At 32.1% G+C, this 22,946-nt stretch overlaps 2 protein-coding genes across 4 annotated transcripts; one reads left to right on the forward strand and one right to left on the reverse strand.

The window, feature by feature from the left end:
• Nucleotides 1–1,049: 1,049 nt before the first annotated feature.
• On the reverse strand, nt 1,050–17,473 carry LOC146534847 (amidophosphoribosyltransferase-like). 3 transcript variants are annotated; one of them, XM_085193023.1, is made up of 14 exons: nt 17,273–17,472; nt 11,540–11,699; nt 9,839–9,947; nt 7,621–7,767; nt 7,070–7,193; nt 6,460–6,590; nt 6,141–6,259; nt 5,306–5,341; nt 4,650–4,739; nt 3,573–3,731; nt 2,922–3,049; nt 2,558–2,779; nt 2,136–2,256; nt 1,051–1,590 (listed from the first exon to the last, which is right to left on the reverse strand). In XM_085193023.1, exons 2-14 carry the CDS (start codon nt 11,691–11,693, stop codon nt 1,436–1,438), a joined length of 1,695 nt encoding a protein of 564 aa, XP_085049149.1. In that variant the 5' UTR covers nt 11,694–11,699; nt 17,273–17,472; the 3' UTR covers nt 1,051–1,435. The 3 variants fall into 3 exon arrangements, with proteins under 3 accessions (XP_085049151.1, XP_085049150.1, XP_085049149.1); XM_085193025.1 differs by lacking the exon at nt 5,306–5,341 and having other exon boundaries at nt 1,050–1,590; nt 17,273–17,473; XM_085193024.1 differs by lacking the exon at nt 17,273–17,472 and having other exon boundaries at nt 1,050–1,590.
• Nucleotides 17,474–18,037: 564 nt separating this feature from the next.
• On the forward strand, nt 18,038–22,870 carry Paics (PAICS bifunctional enzyme). Its single transcript, XM_085193030.1, has 8 exons — nt 18,038–18,255; nt 18,707–18,910; nt 20,129–20,386; nt 20,942–21,067; nt 21,373–21,458; nt 21,541–21,709; nt 21,983–22,200; nt 22,518–22,870. The coding sequence occupies exons 1-8, from the start codon at nt 18,237–18,239 to the stop codon at nt 22,713–22,715; spliced, it is 1,278 nt and encodes a 425-aa protein (XP_085049156.1). The 5' UTR covers nt 18,038–18,236; the 3' UTR covers nt 22,716–22,870.
• Nucleotides 22,871–22,946: the final 76 nt, after the last annotated feature.

Below are 22,946 nucleotides of genomic sequence, written 5' to 3' on the forward strand. Positions count from 1 at the left end.
CTCGAATATAAAATAAGGTCTTAAAATATAACCAAGTCGAAACCAGCACGACTCGGTCTTATAATCAAACATTTAAAAATACAACCTCTACTTAGGAAAGCATCTAAAATATATCTAAATATAATATATTTGTATATAATAAAAAAAATCGAGTGTCTGAGTTTTAGAGTTACATGCAAAAAACATGTGAAATAGTCTTAGGTAATATTTATTTTTCATTGGTCCCAATTATTGTCTTTATAATATTAAGGTCGTAAATGGGCGTAAGAAAGAGAATGGTAATGTTACTTCATTTCCATATTCTTTTTTTTAGCTTCACGCTGTATCCCGTGTATAGCAGGATAGGCAGAGCGGTCCCAGTGTTCAATTCGAATCGAGACATTGCGTGTTGAGCGGCAGAACTCCACGAAGCGCTTAGTCTTGCAAGTGGAAATAGAACAAACAAGAGTTGCCTTTTTAATGAGACGCGATGCCGCTGCAATACTACGGCTTCAAATCTATTAAAAAATCTTCTTATTATTAAATTTAATGTATTAAAAAACTATTAAATATAAAAATAGGGAACTACCAAACCTATAATATTTTTTTGGAACAATGTTTTGTTTTTTTTTAATAGCCTGATTATACAATGACAGGCGTAAAATAATCTGCCCTTATCACGTATTGTTGAGAAAACAGATGATATGAAACAGTAATTTTTGTAGCATATTATGAATGGACTGATGGACTGGTTCAAACTCCAAAACATAGAATATTTCATTAATAACCAATAAGCTGACTGAAATTATGGACTTGCCAAAAATAAGTAACCATATACAAATGGTATTAAATTTCTCTTTTTTATGCAAAATGTATACTTGCAAATTATAACGTTTTTTATTAAGATAGCATATCTCTATAAGAAAAAATTAAATGTACAACTTAAATATTATTATGAAAAAGCGCCACATTAACTGGTTTTACTACTAATCAATAAAATATTTTGAAAAGAATACAGTTTATTAAATGAAATAACAATTATTTCATCTAAAACTAAATTATGAAATCTTGAATTTGAATACTAACAAATATTACAAATCTGTATTTATTCTGCATTAATCATTGTATTTAAAAGAAACACTGATCTTTGACATAACATTATTAAAAAATAAAATTTCAATACGAGAATTAATTAATAATTCTATTACACGGTAGCCAACTAAACCTATTTTGATAAGATTTAAAGTTATATTGAAATTAAAGTTTTTTGGCAACCATTAGTTAGAAACACACTCAGTTATATTCACATTTTTTGATTGGCTAAACGAAAAAGTTTTGCATTATTTCATAGCTTGGAGCATAAAACATTTATTCTATACACTCTTACGTATATGTACTTCTACTTATGTATAACTACTCGTTATATCGATATCCGGGGTTTTCCCAGGACGAGGTTTCACCAGTCGACGTCATCAGGCAGTCCTCCAGGGTAATCCCCGGTTAAGCAAGCGGTGCAATGACCTCCAACACCATCGCTCGGTGTCACCTTCATGTTATAATGTACCGCACTCACTAGACCTTCTACACTGAGGTATTCGAGACTGTCTGAGCCTGTTTTGGAAAATAAAATGGTTGTTAAATAAAATATTAAAATTACATAAAAGATGTGTCACCCATATAACATTATCATAATACGAGCATATATTTTTTTATCTTCACCCCATGAGTAACCTGCCTATTGAGTAGCAGAACTGACACCCGTGTTTTGTCTAGTTTGCTAGAGCGAGGAAATGAAAATATTAAATGTTTAATTTTTCCGAGTTAGAATCGAACCCATAGCCGTCATGTTTACAGTCGTACGCTTGAGCACCTGCTGCTGCTGCTGTAAGCTTCCCTTAGACTGCAGCTACAACATTTAGATTCGGTGTTTGTCTTATTTAAATCGGTTCATTAATAAAAAAAGTTATATCAAGTATTTGCTTCGACTAAATTACTACAAAACAATTTAATTATTGAATTGACTGCCACTTTACTTTTCAATGTATGGATGTTGCCTTTAAAATGATAATGTTATTAGAACACGGAAGTAATTCACAATTGTTTAGTTCTAGCGGGTGAATCCGCGAGCGGGCTAGTTTAAAATATGATTTACTTACCAACATGTTCAGCTAATTTGAAAGAATCCATTTTATTCGCGATAAGTTCTTCCCTAGTCGGTATGTTGATGCCCATGTAACATGGGTATTTGAGAGGTGGGGATGCTATCCTAATATGTACCTGTGAAAAAATTAAGTGAGATTTATAAAATTTTAAAACGTCAGAGACCGTAGAGACAAGAGCGTGATTGTAAACACGGCTGGTTGTAGGTTCGACTCACACTGAGGAAATGAAATATTTAATATGTTCATTTCTTCATTCTGGTGTCGAGAGAAAGAGCGGCATTTAACACGCAATGCCTCCGAAATTCGGCGGAATGATGAGAGAGGACAGCTGTAACACGAGACTCCCTTTGCATACACTTCTAATTGCTTGATACAGCGTGAAGAGATAAAAAGAAATAAAAATAAAATCAACTCACCTCAGCAGCTCCAGCATCCCTCAGCAGCTTTATAATAGGTCCAATAGTGTTTCCTCTCACAATCGAATCATCTATAAGCACGATACGTTTTCCTCGCACGTTCTCGGAGAGGGCACCAAATTTCTTAGCGACCCCAAGTTGACGTAGGCGGGTTGAGGGTTGAATGAAAGTGCGCCCCACGTATCTGTTCTTGCAGAGCACTTCCATGAATGGTATTCCAGACTGGCGAGGAAAAAATATATTTATTGGTTAATACAATTATTTTTATTAATGAGAACAGTGTCCTAGCACTAGGTTCTCAGGTTCCTTCAGCTTAACCTGATATATAAGAGATGCAGCGTGAAGCCAAAATCAATAAGAGTACCTGTCTAGCATAACCATGTGCAGCAGCGGTTCCAGATTCGGGCACGGAGGACACGATATCGGCGTCTACGGGCGACTCGCGCGCTAACATGCGCCCGCACTGTAGTCGCGCTGAGTACACCATTTGACCTGAATAGCAAGTATAACGAACATTTAATTGAAAAAAATTACAATGGTGAGTGAGTGAGTAAGTGAGTAAAGGAGTAAGTGATAACATGATGCGCCGAAATACCAGGGGTACATGAGTATGCAGGAAATATATACTTCATATATATCTTCATACTTCATATTATGAAGGTGATTCTTCAGATGCTACTAATCATTAGAAGACCTGGTACTTCTCTGCAGGGTGTACCACCAACTGTACTTTAGATATAGTGTCAAATAAGGCCTACTTTACTTTAGGGTGCTCCACCATACATCCCAGTACTACTTGGATGAGCAGGAGGCAACTAATATCAGCAAATACACATGCATGCATAATCCTAGAATGGCAGCAAACACCTGGTTTATGGTGTATTATGGAGCATATTAACGACAAATTAAAGGAAAATTATAGTACCGGTATTGCGTTAATAGATAGTATATATATAGATAGAAGTGCTTTTGCTAGAAATTATTTTAATGCATCAATACCAAATTGTGCACTTACCTTCAAAGATACTGTCGGCCCTCGCAAAGTAAACATATTCGAAGATGCAGAAGGCCTGGTGCTTGCCGGCGGGACGCTCCACCACGTCGACAGTGCGAATGCCGTGCCGTGACATTTCTACAATCTCGCCTGGTAACACTTCTCTCACGTAGCGTGCACCTGGAGGTGATGATAATTTTTCTTTTAAGATTTATTCTTAAAAGTATAATACCGTATAGTGGGTTGATTAACGTGATAAAACATGACTATGTTTTATCACGGTTTGATCGGGGAAGACTTTCTCCGATCAATATAACAAAACATTTTTTGTTAATTCGAATCAGTTGTAGTAACCCAATAAGAGTAACATAATATACTCATCATAGTCTTAGCGATAGTAATAATATTTTTATAAAAATGTATTGATATCTATTTTATATTCACATTTTTAATAACAAAAAAAATTATTACAATATTTACAATGTCATGTGCATTTATAATTGTACTCAACAATTATGTAAAAGTAAACAGTAAACATTCACACAATAACAAACTGATAAGAATATCTTACTTGTGGGAAATTTTTGCTACACTACTGAAGTAAATAATAATAAATACCGATATAGAGTTACTAAGAAATAACAAATCCATTCTATATCAATTTATTATTTTATTTATATATTAATGTGATAAGACAGTTCTACAATTTTAGGCTTTCAGTTTGCGTTTATTTAACTGAATTAATTGTTTTGATTTCAGTTTTAATTCCGACCTAGAAGCCATTTTAAAAAATATACCTTGGTCTGCTAAAAGTTATTGTTATATTATAACCAAATTATATAAAAACTTTTCATAAATTTTAATATATTTGTAATTTTGACAAATAAACTATGTTACTGTAAAGTTTAATCAAAATCCATTCAATAGTTATTGCGTAAAATTGGAACAAACATCCATCCTACAAAATTTCATATCAAAATATTAGTAGGATAAGATAAAATTATCGGAAAATTGAAAATCTACAACGAAAGTTACTTTAATCAAAGAACAAGAAATCAATAATCACAAAAAATACACATAAATACAAAAATAACTTACCAATAGAAAGGAAACCGCAGGATTCTGAAGACACCACCCAGCCTTCGGCTTTGTCTTCTAAACCATTCTTCGCACTACCATTCATAAGGACTGTCAATATTAATACACTTATAAGTCTTTTTAGTTCTATTAAATCTATTTAAAACATACTTTATTTTTATTCCATTATTAAAGCATGTTCATATATATGCTTTTTTAATTTAATTTGGCAGCAAACTTTACTCATTCACATTCACATACTTTATTAGTTATTAGGCCATCCTTTTCTTTTTAAATTAAAAAGATAGCACTATGGATTTTTTAATTAGAGAAATAAATATAAATGTTCATGCACAAGTTTTTTTTTATTAATTTTGTAGCAAACTTTACTCTTTCATGTTATAATATGTAAGTTCAAAGACAAACACACATGCCAATTAAACAATTACCCAATTTTAACATGTTGGTAATAAAAAAATTAAACTAATGATGATGAAATTTATAGTTAGTTTCAAAATACGACAAAAAAAGATACATTACTTATAAGGATGGATAATGATAAAAACATGGATTCTTCATACTTTGTTTCATTCATTCATGCATTCCCTTATAGTTTAATAGGCACATTGTTAATCATATTTAAATGAAATAATGATAAAATGTATGTCATGCATTACCCGTGGCATGCTTCGATGATGATGATTTGTAGACATCTGAAAGACCACAGTCAATGATAACATTATTTATTATTATGATATCGCTAATTGATACCTCCAGAATTCAGTGAAAAATGAGGATAGGAGTGTCTTAACAGTAGGTTCCTTCTGCCTACCGTGCTGCGGGATATGCGTAATGCTGATTTTTATATCGGTAATTTACAGACAAGCGTGCGACTGTAAACGCGACAGGTTGTGGGTTCGATTCCCACTCACTCTGGTAAAGGGGGCCAAGCGCTGCGTTAAATATTGTATCGGTCATTTGGTACAACAATGACGTATTTGCACTGTATGAAAAATAACAAGCCGTAGTCAAAGTTTTATAAATAGTCTTTACATATAACTATATTGTACATATACTTTTCGAAAACATTCTTGCGCCATATGAGCGATATAATAACATTTGCAAAAGTTTAGATCCATTTTAAATACTATGAGGTATAAGGGGTCATCCTAAATTACGTCACACGTTAAGAAGGTGGAAGAAGTCGACATCTCGACGAAGTGTGACAAGAAATCCTAAAATACAAACGTAATTTCGAAACAATTTATTTTAAATCATCATATAATTCGTGTGACGTCATTTATTATTTATTACGGCCAGAAACAGGAGAATAGTTCTAGTATGACTGTAAACGCAACGATTGTGGAATCGATACTTAGAAAAATTTATTATTTTCATTCCTTTGCTCTAATAAGCAGACCAAGCACCACGTTAAGTTCCGCCATTCAACATGGAATATCTCTAAAATTGCTAAAATGAATTATTATTAAAATATATAAAAACAATACATACATGATGATCCCAGAGGCAGTATCTTGCCGAGGCACAGTGGCCTATTCCCATACGGATCTCGCACAGCATATATTTTGTCTTTGAGCATTATCACCAACGAATAACTTAGAGGAGCCAGCCTGGAATTGAATATAATGTATTTTATTATTTTGTATAAAAACAGGAAAACTGATTCACAGAATTAATTCAAAGAATAGAATCAGAGAAGTATTTATGAATTTCTCTTTTAGGGATGTAATAATGGTAATAAAGAATAACATAAGAAATCTACATATTTATGTGTATTTACATAATTGTATTAAATTCAATTTAAACAAACCTCATAAGATTATTAATTCTAGCAGGCCAGTCCGGTCCATTGTTTTCTCCCTCTGGTGGGTTCAGGCAAAGTGCTTGTGTGATAAGCTCAGAGTCCGAATGAGTTGATAATCCTACACCACGGCCCAATACCTGTTTATAACATTAAATATTAGAAAATAATGGAAATTGGATAGACGGTTTTGAATCAAAAAGACCAAAAATCTGGTACAAAATTCTGCTACGTCCAAAATTGTAATACAGGAATTTACTAAGATTATATTTAAATAAAAAATACTAATATTTCGTTTGTTAAATAATTCTAATAGATTTCGACCAAAAAATTAAAACTATTAAACCATTTAAAAACCCACACTACCCATGTCTTTATAGTCATGGAAAGTATGGCTTTTGCTGTATCACATAAATTTTTTAAATAAAAACCCTGCTTAAATAATGCAATAAGCTGTACTTATAGTACATTCGAGTCGTGGCCTCCTCATAGTTTCCTGAGCTTAACTCGAGAAGACAATAATCAAAAGTGAAATAGAATCTTAAAATCAAATGTACGCAGCCATCTACAGCTAACTAACAAAACGAGCTGACTCTCAAGAAAGTACTCTTTCTCTTACCATCTTACGCAAACTGCTACAATTAACAAGTTCCCCGTTGTGTGCCACCGCGAGCTCCCCGTGCGCCGTGTGAACTACAAACGGCTGACAATTCACTTCCTCTGACGCCGCTGATGTTGAATATCTGTACAAAATATTAAATAAATAATATACGTTATTGTGTTTGTTATTATTTAAGTTAATTTTATGTGCTTTAAAAGAGAACATGTGATGTTCACTACACCTTCACAAATCTTTTTTGTCGTTCTTTCTTTCGTCACTCATTCCTTCGACGTCTCCAAACCAGCTGAGCACGTTCTTCTTCATTCCCACCGTGCCATCTATATCTATCTCTTCCTTGCGAATTCAGCGCAGCTGACTCCGCATATTCTTCGAAGGAATTAGATCTCCTCAGCATTCGTCTTTCTTTCATTCTTCTTTAATGCCCACGTTCCGCTGCCGTGTAACAGTGTCGGTACCAACACCCCATTGGATACAGACAAACGTGCAGCTGTGCTTCTATATGCGGATTATAATGCGAAGCTAATAAAAATGAAGTTATTAAAACTAACCTCGTATGACCAATTCCAAGGTTGCCTTTCAGTTTTTTCATGGCTTCATCATTAAATATATTGTTGATAAGCCCCATGCCCTTGTGTGTGTTGAAGGTGCGTGCGCTCTTGCCCTCTGATGTCACTATACCCGCCGATTCTTGTCCTCTGAAAAGAAAAAACATATTTATATACATAAAGAGACTGACCTCAAGTGGATCAAGTTATGTTTAATAATTTTTTTTATTAAATTAATGGTTTACTCTTTTTTGGATATACACAAGTTGTCCAGGTATATATTTTGAAAATATGATAGAGAAATATAAAATAAAATTAAATACAGTGAAATTTGTACCAACTAAATATGGTACCGTGTACAAATCTAAGAGTAATAAGGCTCTTCAATTTCACAAAATTGACTAGCCCCTTAACTTTTTAAAATACTGTTTATGTATTGCTATCAAACTTCGGGAAACGAGTGACGTTGATAATAAGAAATATTTATTTCCTAAATAGAATTTTTTTCATTCTTTTTTTTTTAATTACAAGTAAAGGTTTACGAGTTTCGAAAGCTTTAAATTTTACTAAAGTAAATAACATCAAGCGACAAGAAAATTATATGCATTAAGCACATCATAATGTTTAAACGAATATTTCAATTTTAAAAAACATATCTACAAAATCACGAGTTTCAATTGTATTCAATTTCAAACAAAAAATATCAAACGAATTACGTCTATCTAAGTTACCACTAGTTTAAACCTGTTTCAAATAAATTATTAAATTTATCTTCAAATTATTATCAGTGTCCGGTTCAAGTAATGGCAACACTAGCCGAGATGAATTGTAATCGCCCTTGACATGATAAAACAGTATTTCAGTTTCTAGAGATCGTTTTCGTAATTTAATCATGTTGTCCAACATTGTATTATAATTGAAGAATCGAATGATTTGTAATTGAGAGACTTATTAAATATTTTTTATTAATTTTAAAAATAAATGCTGAGTCACAAGCACGACAAGACTGTAAGCGCGACAGATTGTGGGTTCGATTCCTACTAAATGAAATATTTAATATTTTCATTTTTCACGGTCTGCCGCGTTAAGTTCAGCTCTCTACACGTAATATTTCGAGGACATGACGGAAGTAAGATGTGGAGAACGGAAATGTCTTATGGACAACGGACGGGTACCTTAATACTAGGTTTCCAGGTCCCCTCTACCAAACTTGTTATGTACGGGATACAGGGTGAAGCTAAATTTATACCAAATCCTCGTTACACTATTGGTGTGTCTGTCTAAGCAAGACAGGTGTTAGTTTTAACCTCTCTGGTCCGGTTGAGAATCTGGGTGCAACCACTTAACAAATTGCCTGTCGCATAGGGCCGCGATTTCCTTTGTTACAAGAGCTGTAGGAAATAGATATTAAATATTTCATTTTCTCGAGTAGGAATCGAACCCACAAAAGTCGCGTTTACAAATGCACGCTTGAACGAATATCACTAAACCTTTTAAGGACTTCACTCACATTTAATTAATTTGCATTATTATAATATGCGTTAAGTACAAGTTATCTACTTGTATGAATTGATAACCTGCACCATGACCTACGATAAATAAAAACGTGTTCATCTGGTGATGGCTATCGCGTGTATCCATATCGCGAGAAACATTTAAATACTGGTAAAATAAAAATATGCGTATTATTGGGACTTTATTATTACTATTTCTTTTGATAGAATAATTTAAATTCATCACGCTTATTCAAAATTATAATATTTAATTTTTCTCGGTTAATTATTATAAAAATAATTTTAATTAGGAATTATTGAAGTATTTATAATACACGATGTTTGTAAATTCAATTCATGAAATTTTAATTTATATCTAATCGCCGTAATTTTTGAGCAATGTGGCTGAAAGCCACTAAAAGCACCCACCACGCAACATTTCCCATGGGGCTCAGGAGAAGAAGAGCTCACTCAGGAGAAGCCGCATAATATTATATGAAATCCTAAGTCCAGTCGTAGCTGAGGGGTACAGTGTGACTGTAAGCGTGACAGGTTGCGAGTTCGATGTCCACTCTAGTAAATTAAATATTTAATGAGATATTTATGCAATACTTCCAGAATTTAGGAATTCGAAAATAAAGAATTCGAAAAGTTTATGTCTTTACATTAGGTTTCCTCTGCCTGCCCTGCTGCGCACGGGATATAGCGTGAAGCTGAAAAAACTCTACCTGTGTTGTAATGCGACCAGTCCAAGGCATATTACTTGACCTACGTCCACTTGCGTTGGCCAGTCACCTGTTCCTATTGCACCGAAAACTCCGCATTCGTGTGTCAATCCTGTAAAAACAATAATAAAAGTATATTATCTAAGACCTAAAGTAAGAAATATATACGCTTTAGATATTTTTCTCTCAGCTAAACCTTAATTATCGCGTAATATACTGTTAAAGTAACTACAATATATTTTTTTTCTTATTTTAAAGAGTTAGTTAACCATTCGATTTATCTTGCAAAATCTGGCTGACGCAAAATAACACTTTCGCGCCAACGCGTTACAAGTACTATCAAAAAATTTTTTGTTAAGTTATAAGGAAAAAATATAATATAATATTGGTATATAAAAAACCCATTGCTAAAAATTAACAATGATGAAATTTCAGAGATCAGAATAAAATTAAACTAAAGTCTCAAGTTCCGATAAGAGGAACTTATTAAAAAAACACTCTAGCAACAATCTTCTAATACTTATCTATTAGAATTTACAATCGCGTCAGTCAGATAAGTGTTAGTAAGCTTGACACAATTGACGCTTTTTTGACCTACTTACAAGCTTGCTTTTATTATTCGCGTAACATGTAAAAAATGTTATCGGCATAGAATGACATGAAATATGCTTATTGCGATTATATTTAGAGATTTATAATTTAATTTTACGCATCTGATTTTTTTTACCTATAGGTTCCCAGTCATGTCACCGAAAAAAAGTATTATTAATTATTATTATGTATTAAAAATATTAACAACTCCATTGCAGGAACAGGACAGGAGCCCAGCCGTGGCACAGGGGCACAAACTGTGACTGTAAACGCGACTGGTGTGGGTTCGATCCCCACTCTAGGATATGAATTATTTAAATTTAAATTTCCAGTGGTAATAGAGGTAGGTGGAGACGTCGGTTGACCTTTGAAACCACAGTATCATAGATACCGGAAGAAAGTCACGTAAAAAGCCTGAAGACCCCCGGACGAGGCGAAAGAGCTATGTAGAGACCGTAGCGTTTCTCTCGGTCCGTTCTCTCTGACTTTCCCGCTAGGGATAAAGCGTGAAGCTAAGTTATTTCCATTTCTTAGCTCTGATGTCGAGACAATGCGCAGCGTAGAGTTCCGCCACTCAACACGCAAGGCCTTCAAAATTCGGCGGTAAGTGGGGAACAGAGTGTATACGTGTGAATATAAAAAAAATGTTACACTTATGTGTAGTATCTACAATTAAGATACTTAGCTCTACAATTATCAGAAGAGTCTCTCGACTGTTGAGTGTCTCTGAAGTGGCTAAACTCAACACCGTGAATTATTTCATCAAATCGGGACAGTTACATGCTATGAAAATATTGTATCGCCATCAGCAACAAACGCATGTTTATATATTTAAGCAAATTGAACGACAAGAAGTGGGTCAGAAAATAGTGTTATAATTATATCATATTTTTTACATTGATTGACATATGATGAATATATAAAAAAACAAGAGGTTGTCATGGCACAGTGACAAAGCCTGTGACTGTAGCACGTACAGGTAGTATTAGTTGTGGGTTCGATTCCCACTCGTTGGAATCAATTATTTAATATTTTTCTTCCCTCGTTCTGGTAACAAGATGCAATGTCTCGAAATTCGGCGGAAAGTCGGAAAATAAAAATAGTATTACATACCTGATGACACTGCTCCCCTTCCATATCGCTTACTCTTCACCCTGACTTCACTTTGTGTTTTGTCGCATTCGCAATTACTGTTCATACTAAGTCTGTTCATGGGCTCCATTGTTTCTCCTACGCAACATGGTGATGGTCCTGCGGGACCCTCCATGCTTTTCTGCAGAAAATTATCATAAAAATTATTCATATGAAAACATGAAAAACTTACACTATATAGTAAAAGTAAAATTATATAGTTTTATTACAGTTATTAGAACGCCATTAAAGGAAATTGTAAGAATAACGAGTGAGAAATGGAACAATAATGAAACTCAGTTCTTCTTCACAAGGTCTTTAACATTAAGTGATATTTATATAATTACAATGGTGTACATGAAATAAAATATCATTAAAATTATTAAATACTATTGTAATAATAATAATAAATTACATTTTCTATATTAACAATTGTATCATAAAATTCAATAGTTTATCTGTACTATTACTATGTATACAAATCGTTAACTAATTGAGTACTGTATTCAATAAGCAAAATAAACTTACACAATCAAATTCAATATTAATTTATCTAAAAATGTAAAGTTGAAATAAGATAAAAAATATATATGAAATCCAAGCAGCAATCACGTCTCACTAGACCAAAGGAACTAAACAAGTGGAAGTAAGATATCAGCGCGCAATTATATTTGGCACAAATAAGTTTACCGAATTTAATAATAAAATAAATGATAAGCTAACATAACATTTCCTATTTTGTGATGCTGACGACGAATTTGACCAAGAAATGGAGCTAAATGGGTTATTAAGTCGTCTAAATTGAACGTCACTAGTGAAGTCATTAAAGACATTGTTGAACTAAATAAAAGATCTACGTCAAAGTAATTTATCTTTTTTTTTATAGTTAACAGTTTAAATGGCTATTTACTTATTTATAATCTAGATATTAGCTAGGTTATCCATTTCGTTGTTTATTTATGAGAAAATGTTTTTGCAAATAGGTCGTTTCAGAAATACCAGTTAACAGACAAGTGCGATGAAAAGGGTCCGGAATCCTTAAATTTATTTTATCATCATGTTTCAAAACATTAGAAAAGAAACTCTTTAGAACTTCATGGATTCACTACGGGGGTACCAGAGAGCAATGCTTGTGGCCCAATTGTCATTGATAAACCCTGGACCATTTCATAAATGCTTGTATTAATACTGGTACCGAGAGGCCGAACTCTTTTTTTTATTTTACCAAATTTGAAATGCTCTTGATAGTGCCATCTCCGAAATATATTCTAGATAAGAACTGATATTATAGATTATAGAAAAACTTTAGAAAAATTCTGGAAGCATTGAGTGTTGAGTGGCGGAACACAACGCCGCGCTTTTAAGAGATCTGATTAATAATTAATGAAAAAGAACAACATCACTAAATAATTGTCGCCTTCCTAAATACCTATGTACAAGGGGCTCATGAAGAAATAAGAAAAATATATGTAGATAGGCGTAGAAAAGGTTGTATATGTTTTATATTTAATTTAAATATGTTTATTAAATTCAATAAATTATCAGCAAATCTACCAAAGTCTATAATTAACACAAAATGTAAGCATTGCTAAAAATAATATAGCGTAAGCAAAAGTTACGAAAACAACGCACACAATGTTATTATGAACTTACACCCTAGTTTAAGCAAACATGACGAAATTTGAAATAATAGAGCGATCGCAATCTACAATATATTTAATACAAGCTTGTAAATAGTTCGCAATTCTCGTTGATATGTCGTCACCCCCCGGTGCTGAGCCGCAGGGGGTCAGTTTATCGCATGACATTACAAGTATCTTTCCACAACACCATCTATAAACAAATGACCGATAAAGTAAAGTCTCTGCATAACAATATGTACGTAAATATTATTACATATATCATTAATATTATTTAACTAATATTTTTTTAATATTTTTAGGCTCTCTGACGTAAAGACCTATTTTTTTTTTAATATTAAGTAGAGTTGTTTGTCACCCATATTGAATAACTATGCCAAATATTAAATTACTGGACTTTCAAACTGACACGTGTTTGGCTGCTAAGAGATAAAGAAATTATGAAAATAGATATAAAATAATATAAAATACCAAGATTTATATTTTGTTAAGGTCAGTTATAGCGCAGGGCTACATGCGTGTGACTGTAATGCCACAGGTTGTAGGTTCTATTCCCACTCGAGAAAGTAAAATATTTAATATTTTCATTTTCTGTACTCTGGTGTCAAACAAAAGCGCGGCGTCGAGTTCCGCCACTCAACACGCAATGCCTCCAGAATTCGACGAAAAGTGGGGAGCGGAGTGTCTTAATACTAGGCACCCTGTGCCTATCCTACTAGATGCGGGAAACAGCGTGAAGCTAGTAAAGTAATCCAAAATTCGACGGAAAGTGGGGAACGACTGTCTTAACCCTGGAGTCTCTCTGCCTACGTTACAGTGCGCGGGATACGTCGTGAAGCTAGATTGCTTTAGAATGTCCTGTCAATGCCCTTTAATTGACAACGATTGCGATAGTACAAACATAGGAATGTCTGTTGAACCAATGGTCAATCTTGCTTATATAACTTGTATATTATCTAATGATAGACAGATGAAAGGAAAATTTCAATATGATAACTGTAACGAGGTCGTGTTGACTTAAAATAATTATTATAAACAAACATAAACGACTTGTTCGCGTAATCGGCTGATACTACAGTCGTAGTGGGTTATAATCCATATTTAATATTTAAAATAAAAACATCGTTTACAACAATGGATTCTCTATATGACATAAATCTGTGGAAATAAATAAAAACGGGAAGGAAGAAGACAAAATAGTAAATAGTAGTAAAACGAAACTATAAAAAATAATAATATAAAACCAAAAAAAACTAAATAGGCACATACCACATATTTATAAATAAATAAATACATATTCCATATAATATAAACATATTTAGCATGTATTTTATTTATAGAGATTTACGAACAAGGACAAGGATTTTTTTTTAACCTTTTTTACCGTTCTCAAAGCGCGATTCGCGATGCAGGGGCACAAGGTTGTGGGTTCGATTCCCACTTTTGGAAATGAACTATTTATTATTTTCATTTCTTAGCTTAAGCGTCGAGGCAAAGCACGCATAGTCTATGCAAAGACGATTATTTCGTCCTCGAAATTATTTGGATTATAACATGTAGTTTCTGAGATTAGCAAGTTTATCCAAAGAATGCAAGCAACAGCTTTTACACTTCAAACACTGGGAAATCAAACCTATAAAGAGTTTAGGAATAAGTAAAAAAAAACTTATTTTTAAAAAAACCAGGGCCCAGCTCGGCTGCTGATTTAATATTTATTATCACTTATATTTCATTGTACTTTAATACATTAAAAATATGTGGCAAGTAATAAAAATTCTTTAATAACGAAATATAATTAGGCTTTCTTAAACTCCTGTTTATTATTTATGTAAAGTTTAAAATAAGTAATAATATAGTTATTTAAATTAAAAAGCCGTAAGTGAGCCGCAAGCCGATTTCTCACAAGACAAATATAATAAGGGACCTCCAGTATAGTAAATAGTATATTATCTCTAACTGTAAGGACCTATAAAATTAACGACAGGCCACACTAAATGGGGCAATAACATGTTCGCCCGAGCCGTTATTGATATCGATATATATTTGTTTACGTACGAACTGACACAAATATTATTTTTCACTGACATCTATTGCATCATGTCTTCTTAAATAAAAATATTTACTTCAAAACATATTAAGTAAGTATGTTTATATTTTAAATATTTCGTTAGTATTTTTGCCAATTCTTGCTATCTTTTTCCCGCATGTAGTTTAATCCTCGTTTTAAAATCATTATTCGTAAGAAACGCAACATACATTCTGTCACCAATAAATTATCAATGCTCTCTTGAAGCTCTTTGTTAGCATTACTTAGATTAGTACTAGTTAGATTATTACTACTATAAAATTATTTTTACCAATAAAAAATAAATACCATACAATACATACATACAATAAATACATACAATTTTATATTTTACATATGAGTAGCTAGAGAGAAGGACCAACTCTTGCTAAATATTATGTTGTTACTATTTTCAACCATATAAACAAAGAAATAATATAATATTTTATGTATTTCTTTATATGGTTATAAGTAGTTAAGAATAGCAATCGCTATGTAACATAATTTTTTGGATAACGGATGGGCCAATGGATAAAATAAATTTTATACTAGTAATATTTATTATACACATAAATATGTGCATAATAATTATTAAGCATTAAGAACCCAGACCAGAAGATAAAAAAAGAAGAATCTATATTATATATTCTATAGAAAAAGAAGAATATATATTCTTCTTTCTCTTATTGTATGTATCTTCTACAGATTTTTGTAAAGTAATAAAAAAAATTTTAGCTGATGAGATGATAATTCAACAGGATTTAATATTTGATTTAGTTTTACATCCATCTTCCTCATTAAGCAAGGTAGGAAAAGGAAATATAGTGTTCAGACACTCCACTCTCCACATACAGTTATTGAGACAAATTTATTTATGTCTATTATTATTTAACAAATGAAAAAATATTTATTTATAATTAAGTAATCTAATCAAGAACTTTTTAATCACATGGGTACTGAAAAAACATTCATTATATAAATTATCTTATAGAATTGAACTTAACGTTATACTTGCAAATCAAAGAACTAAGCTACTATAATAAATATACAATATTTCTTACATTAATACATTAATTTAGAAAATTCACTTACAAGATATTATTAGCCTATATACAATTTTTTAAGAGATATATTTGAATGTGGATCTTAAAAAAATAAGCAAGCACCAATAACAATATCTAAAATTTTAATGCTTATTATTATTTTCTCACATATTTTTGCGCATACAAATGGAATGAATGGTTTTAAAAAATCAATTACAATAGATTGTATATTTATTTATTTTTTCTCTCTATATTTAGTTGTCTGTTTAAAGTAAATATTTTATATAGAGATTAAAATATTTCATATATATTCAATAATTAATATAAGATAATTGAATAATTGATATAAGATTCAATATGTCTTTTTTACTTAAAATCAAAATGGTATTGCTAAAATTAATATTCAAAAAAATTGCCAGTCACTGATAAGGGTTGATGGGCAAAATAAATATGTTCTTATTAATTTAATTTTTATTTATATTTTTTTATGTAATAATAATGATGTGTAAAATACACATAATTATAATGAATTTTCCACATAATTATTAGCAAATAATATACTTTATAGAATGAGTTCAGAAAGTATGACATAATATCTGGACAAGTCAAAAAGAGGCTATATGATAGCAATGTATAAATAAACAATGAATGAAATCACCATTCAAATGAATGAACAGACATTTGTAGACAAATATAAGTACCTAGTACCTACAAAAAGCCATATTAAAAGATCTAACTCAATAATTAATTGACAATTCTGCGCAAAAACCACACCATGTGGACATTACAGCGAGTTAATGAAATATAACCGCAACGGTTACAAAATGTACTCATTGCAAAACTAATGTTTATGAAATAGAAGTTATCAAATTTCGTCGAGTTATAATTTTATTTACTTTTTGGCCTAACCTTAAATCAGCTGATTGCTTTTGTAAATTTTTCTAACAACAAAATACCATGCACTTACCTTAGATAGGAAGATTAGATTGTGCACAAATATAACCGGGAACTATTCTATTTCTACTTTCTGTTAGTTACTTTATAAAAACAACAACTATAGAGAAGCAGCGTAGCGGAGCGACAAGTATCAAGAAATAATTGAATGTCTATACATAATTTGAATTTGAATTGAAAGAAACTTGCGCGTGCGACTGAGCTAGCGATTTGAGTGACTGAAATGGCTACAGATGTACTGCAACTAAGACTTCTCGATCTTTTATTTTTTTTATTCCTGTATTAAATAATGTCGAATATAGTAATTATATTTTTCAAACTCTACGACGAATCTTACATACACACAGAGAGCATTCCATTCTATATTTTCTTTCCAAATTCGAGACATTGTCAATTGAATAGTTAACCTCGCCCCACTTTGTTACATAATAGTGAAATGAAAATAATATATTCTCTAAGTGAAAATCGAACCCACAGCTATTGAGTTTACGGTCAGATATTTTCTGACTTTGATACAATTGCCTCAATAGAAATTTAAATATCAATTACGAAATTAATGAAAACACAAACAACTAGAGAAGAACATAAGGGAGCGAATTTACACGAATATATTAGCTTGAACGATTTAGTTTCTTCATCAATTTGGGAGGTACGATGCCACAGACAGACATACACATCTGTACATGCATCTATAAGCTCATACGCACATATACAGAAACAAATCAGTTATATTCGTATATATCACTACAATTTTCTACATATTTCTTTCCAAGTATCAAAATTAAGCGATATACGATCTAACAAGTTGTTATCAAAAGAAGCTTAGCCGTCAAACAAGTACGTAGTAGAGCACGTGGTCGTTTCTGATGCTGGTCTATACTTTATAAAGGGCACCCACTGCACGGCGGACCTGACGCGCCACACCCACTGTCCCAACAACCCGTTTATAATAAAACAATAAATTAATTATTGACAAAATGTCCTACCCGAAGGAAGGTAAGTCTCTTATATTCTATAACCCTACTAAATTATAAAGCATGCTCTGTCAATAATGCTGCTGTGAAGTTACGTGTTTTTAATTTGGACGTCGTACTACCGGCACTAATCTGCGTATGCGCAGTCTAAATATTTGTTTATGGCCTTGAATTGAAATGATGGATCTTTTTTGGTTAGTCCTTTATTGTATAGTCTATAATTTGTTATATGATGATAATTTTGAAACCTTGATTTTTAAGTGATAAACCATAGATTGTTCGTTAATTTTCTTAAATAATTTAAGTTATAAAATAGTAATTATCTCAACTACTTTTTAATATATTATTTTGTTTTGGTCTGTACTACATAGACATGAAAAAAAAATTATGATATTAAATCATTTATTGAAATAAAATATAGTATAGAATTAAATTAAGTTTATTAAAAAAAATCTTGCTATTTTCTTTTATAGTTGGCGGCTACAAACTTGGTAACCTTCTTATTGAGGGTAAAACCAAGCAGGTGTTCGATTTACCAGAAAATCCCGGGAACTGTCTTCTCTTGAACAAGGACAGAATAACTGCTGGCGATGGCGTCAAGGCACACGACATGGAAGGCAAAGCTGCCATTTCAAACCAGACAAACGCTAAAGTCTTTGAAATCCTTAAAGCTGCTGGTAAGTTTTTTGCTGATAAAATGATATTTTACCGACTACGAAATTTTGAAATGTTTTAATTAATGGCGAAAGAGAAAAACATTGCTTATATCTATCGCGATCTACATAACAATGATATTATATTTAATCTAACGTATTAAATGGTTGTTTATTAAATCATGAAATATAAATAAAGTTTAAAATAAATATGATAGTAAGATCAATCCATGTATGGACTTTAAGGGGCCGCACAGTTCGTTTATGGACCGATCTCGGTCTGTTAAAATCTGTTAAGACAAATAATGCGAATATTCATACCATTTTTCTGGTCAAGTTTCCGTCCATTCGTGCATATGAGAATATTTTTTATAATAAAATATATTAACAGATAAAACGAACGTGACCTGCAATATAGTGCGAATCTCCCCTTAAAGTATAACGATAAAGTCTATTTGCACAACGCTCGTATCAAAAATTCAAAGTCGAATTTTAATTACGAGTTTGAATTTGAATTTAAGTATGTTCTTTTTGATCAATATTTTTAAAATTACGTTTTAAATTTTATTTTATTAGCTTTGTATTTTAAGGAAAATCTAAAAAATATTTAGATGAATAGCATTGGACTGTTCAAGAGACTACTTTAGTTAAATTTCAAATTAGTTTGCTGTTTGAATAAATTTGCTGAAAAAATTGAAGAGAATGTATGTTTTTAATGTTTTTTTCAACTCATTTTATTTGTGGTTGCCCCTGATATATTTTTATTGGTTTATGCTCATTTGCTCTGATAAGAAATTATTCCTTAGTTTATAAATGTTATAAAATTCATACACATGTATAAATATAATATTTAAAATATTCTGTTGACTTTCATGACCTCAGTTGATAAATATAACACGTGATAAATTCTTATACGTAACTATTATGAAATATTCGCGAAACGTGAAATCATATTTTTATTATTGATATCTTGGTGTCAAATGGACTCTGGTCATTTTGATTACGGCAGATATTGACCTTTTGATTAACGTTCATAGCAAGATTTGGCTAAAATTTTACCTCTAAAAATATACGATGCTTTTATTGATATTTAAAATAAAATAAATAAATCTTATTGTGTCGCAATTACGTTTATTTGTTGTTGATTTCAAAATTTTTAATTACAGGACACTATTTCGCACAATAAAGTAATAACGCATCTTAATGGAAATATATATAAATTATGACACTTTTATTTTTTAGGTGTCAAAACTGCCTTCGTAAAGATCGCTTCACCTACTGCGTTTCTTTCAAAGAAGTGTGATATGGTGCCCATTGAATGGGTAACAAGGCGTTTAGCAACAGGTTCCTTTTTAAAACGTAACCCTGGAGTACCTGAGGGATACCGCTTCACTCCACCAAAGCAGGAGACCTTCTTCAAAGATGACGCCAATCACGACCCACAATGGTCAGAGGAACAAATCATCTCTGCTAACTTCAACATTAACGGTCTTCTTATTGGTAAGCTAGTTATTAATTGTTATATTATGGTAATTAATTTATTCGTTTTTATAGTTCTAGGGTAGTCAAACTTAATCCCGTGCCGACTCAGTACGGGATTATTATAATAAAAAAATAACTACACTGAGGCCGTCGTGGCGCAGGGGCACAAGGGTGTGACTGTAACGCGATGGTTGTGGTTCCCCACTCGAGGAAGTGAAATATTTATTTACCTTTATATTTCCATTTCTTCGCTCTGGTGTCGAGGCAAAGCGCGGCGTTGAGTTCTGCCACTCAACACACAATGCCCCCAGAATTCGGCAGAAAGTGGGAAACGGAGTGTCTTAACACACTAGGTTCCCTCTGCCTACCCTGCTGTGTGCGGGATAAGGCGTGAAGCTACTAACTAGCTACACTAAGAATTTCCCCAAATTACTCTTTCCCTTGATGTGAACTTTTTTTGATACAATTTGACATGTTAAACCATTTTACAATGTATTTAAATAGAGAAAGAAAAAAATTAAAGTAAGACAAATTTATATAATATCATATTTTTATTTTTCACATTATTTTTAGGTCAAGATGAAGTAGACTACATGCGTCAAGTTACAATATTGGTCTTCGAAATTTTGGAAAAAGCTTGGGCTCTTCGTGATTGTGCGCTTATCGATATGAAGATCGAGTTCGGTGTTGACTCCGACGGTAATAATACTCAATATTTTTTTGTCTATTTTGTTAACTTTATACTGTGTACCTAATGTAGCATGATTCCTGTACTATTTCCACTGACCGATCACCACCTTCTGCCCAATTTACGAGGCATCACGTCTTGTTTTACCAGAGTAAGATAATGAAAATAATTCAAGCCCCCGAGTGGGAATTGAATACACGATGTACCGCTTTTACAGTTATAAGCCGTGCTACTTCATCACAACGACCTCAATCCTTATCTAATTATTTCAACTGAAATCAACAACTTTCGATTTTAACTCTTTCCTGTTTTCTAGGCAACATCCTTTTGGCTGACGTCATTGACTCAGATTCCTGGAGACTATGGCCATCCGGTGATAAGAGACTGATGGTAGACAAACAGGTATTTCATATTTAAAAATATTAAAAATCATATGTAGCGTTTCGTTTTTACAAATTATCTAAAATTTATACATTTTTTTCAGGTGTACAGAAACCTCGCAAATGTAACAGCAGCTGATCTTGATACAGTAAAACGTAACTTTGCCTGGGTTAAAGATCAACTGGACCATCTCAAGCCTAACATTCATCACAAAGTTGTCGTGTTCATGGGCTCCCCTGCCGATCAAGAGCACTGCCAAAAAATTGCTAAAGGTATGTAAGAGTATTTTTATTATATTGAGTAAAAGAAATAAACGTTGAATTAATATTATAAATTATTGTTTTAAATATTCATAATTCATTCAGAAATTTACAAACTTGTAAAAAAGAGTTAATAAAAAATTCTGGTCAAAATTAAACATGTAAGCTAATTGTTTATGAACTTTTAAATAATTTTAAAATTGCAAATACTGTTAGGGAATAATTGGCATATGAATATGTTTGTATTTTAATAAAATGTTTTAAAAATTAAGAAATATTTTTCAGCTGCACGTGAACTTGGCTTGGACGTAGATCTACGTGTTACCTCGGCTCACAAGGCCACAGAAGAAACTCTTCACATTATGCAGCAATACGAGGATACCCATGGTGCTTTAGTTTTTATTGCAGTCGCTGGAAGATCTAATGGCTTGGGACCTGTTTTATCTGGCAACACTTCGTACCCAGTTATAAATTGCCCACCACCTTCCGATAAGCTCGTACAGGTATTTATTATTAACTTTTAATGCTTAAATAAATTCTTTGTCAATATTTATGTATATTGGTGTTATTATTAATATTTTAGAATATCATCTTCTTCAAAATCTTTTAATATACACAGACACTATTTCACATTCTTTTTAAAAAAATTTAAAAAGCTTCTATTGATGGCGGGATAAGAGGCAAAATCTTCTTCCAACAGCTAAGCGATAACATCTTAAGAGGTTGATCAAGGCTTTACAACATTATGGTTATAGTTCATTATTTTATTTTCAGTATTGTTTTAATAACACAATTTATAACAAATCTTTTTTTATTACAGGATATTTGGTCATCTCTATCGGTACCATCTGGTTTGGGTTGTGCAACTGTCATTTACCCGGACAGTGCAGCCCTCATGGCAGCTCAAATTATAGGATTACAAGACTATCTTATATGGGCTCGCCTTAGAGTAAAACAGCTGGAAATGGCCGCCGCCCTTAGAGTAGCCGATAAGAAACTCAGAAACCTTAAAGTCTAAGTGTTTTTGTTGTTCCATTAAATTGTGATCTTATTGTTAACTGTCTGTGTGTGCAGTATTTGATGAAATCATAGAAATAGAAATTCTATATTTTAAAATTTACTTTGGAAATCTCACATTCCATCAAACGTTTTAATAAAATACGTTTTTTACCATTTTTTGTTTTACTTCAGTTAGATCGTCTACATGTTATTTATGTTTAAACTTTTACAATTTCTTAAATATATTTTA

Source organism: Heliconius melpomene, chromosome 11 (assembly GCF_056956725.1).
Source record: "Heliconius melpomene rosina isolate 202511_hmr_F chromosome 11, ASM5695672v1, whole genome shotgun sequence".
Lineage (NCBI taxonomy): Eukaryota > Metazoa > Arthropoda > Insecta > Lepidoptera > Nymphalidae > Heliconius > Heliconius melpomene.

Coding starts and splice junctions, on each gene's coding strand:
- LOC146534847 (XM_085193024.1), bottom strand. CDS start 11,693: ATGGAGGGTCCCGCAGGACCATCACCATGTTGCGTAGGAGAAACAATG. Junction 9,948..11,539: donor AAGGGGAGCAGTGTCATCAG/GTATGTAATACT, acceptor TTGTTTTTACAG/GATTGACACACGAATGCGGA. Junction 4,740..5,305: donor ATCATCGAAGCATGCCACGG/GTAATGCATGAC, acceptor TAATATTGACAG/TCCTTATGAATGGTAGTGCG.
- Paics (XM_085193030.1), top strand. Junction 21,068..21,372: donor GTTCGGTGTTGACTCCGACG/GTAATAATACTC, acceptor CCTGTTTTCTAG/GCAACATCCTTTTGGCTGAC. Junction 21,710..21,982: donor CTGCCAAAAAATTGCTAAAG/GTATGTAAGAGT, acceptor AATATTTTTCAG/CTGCACGTGAACTTGGCTTG.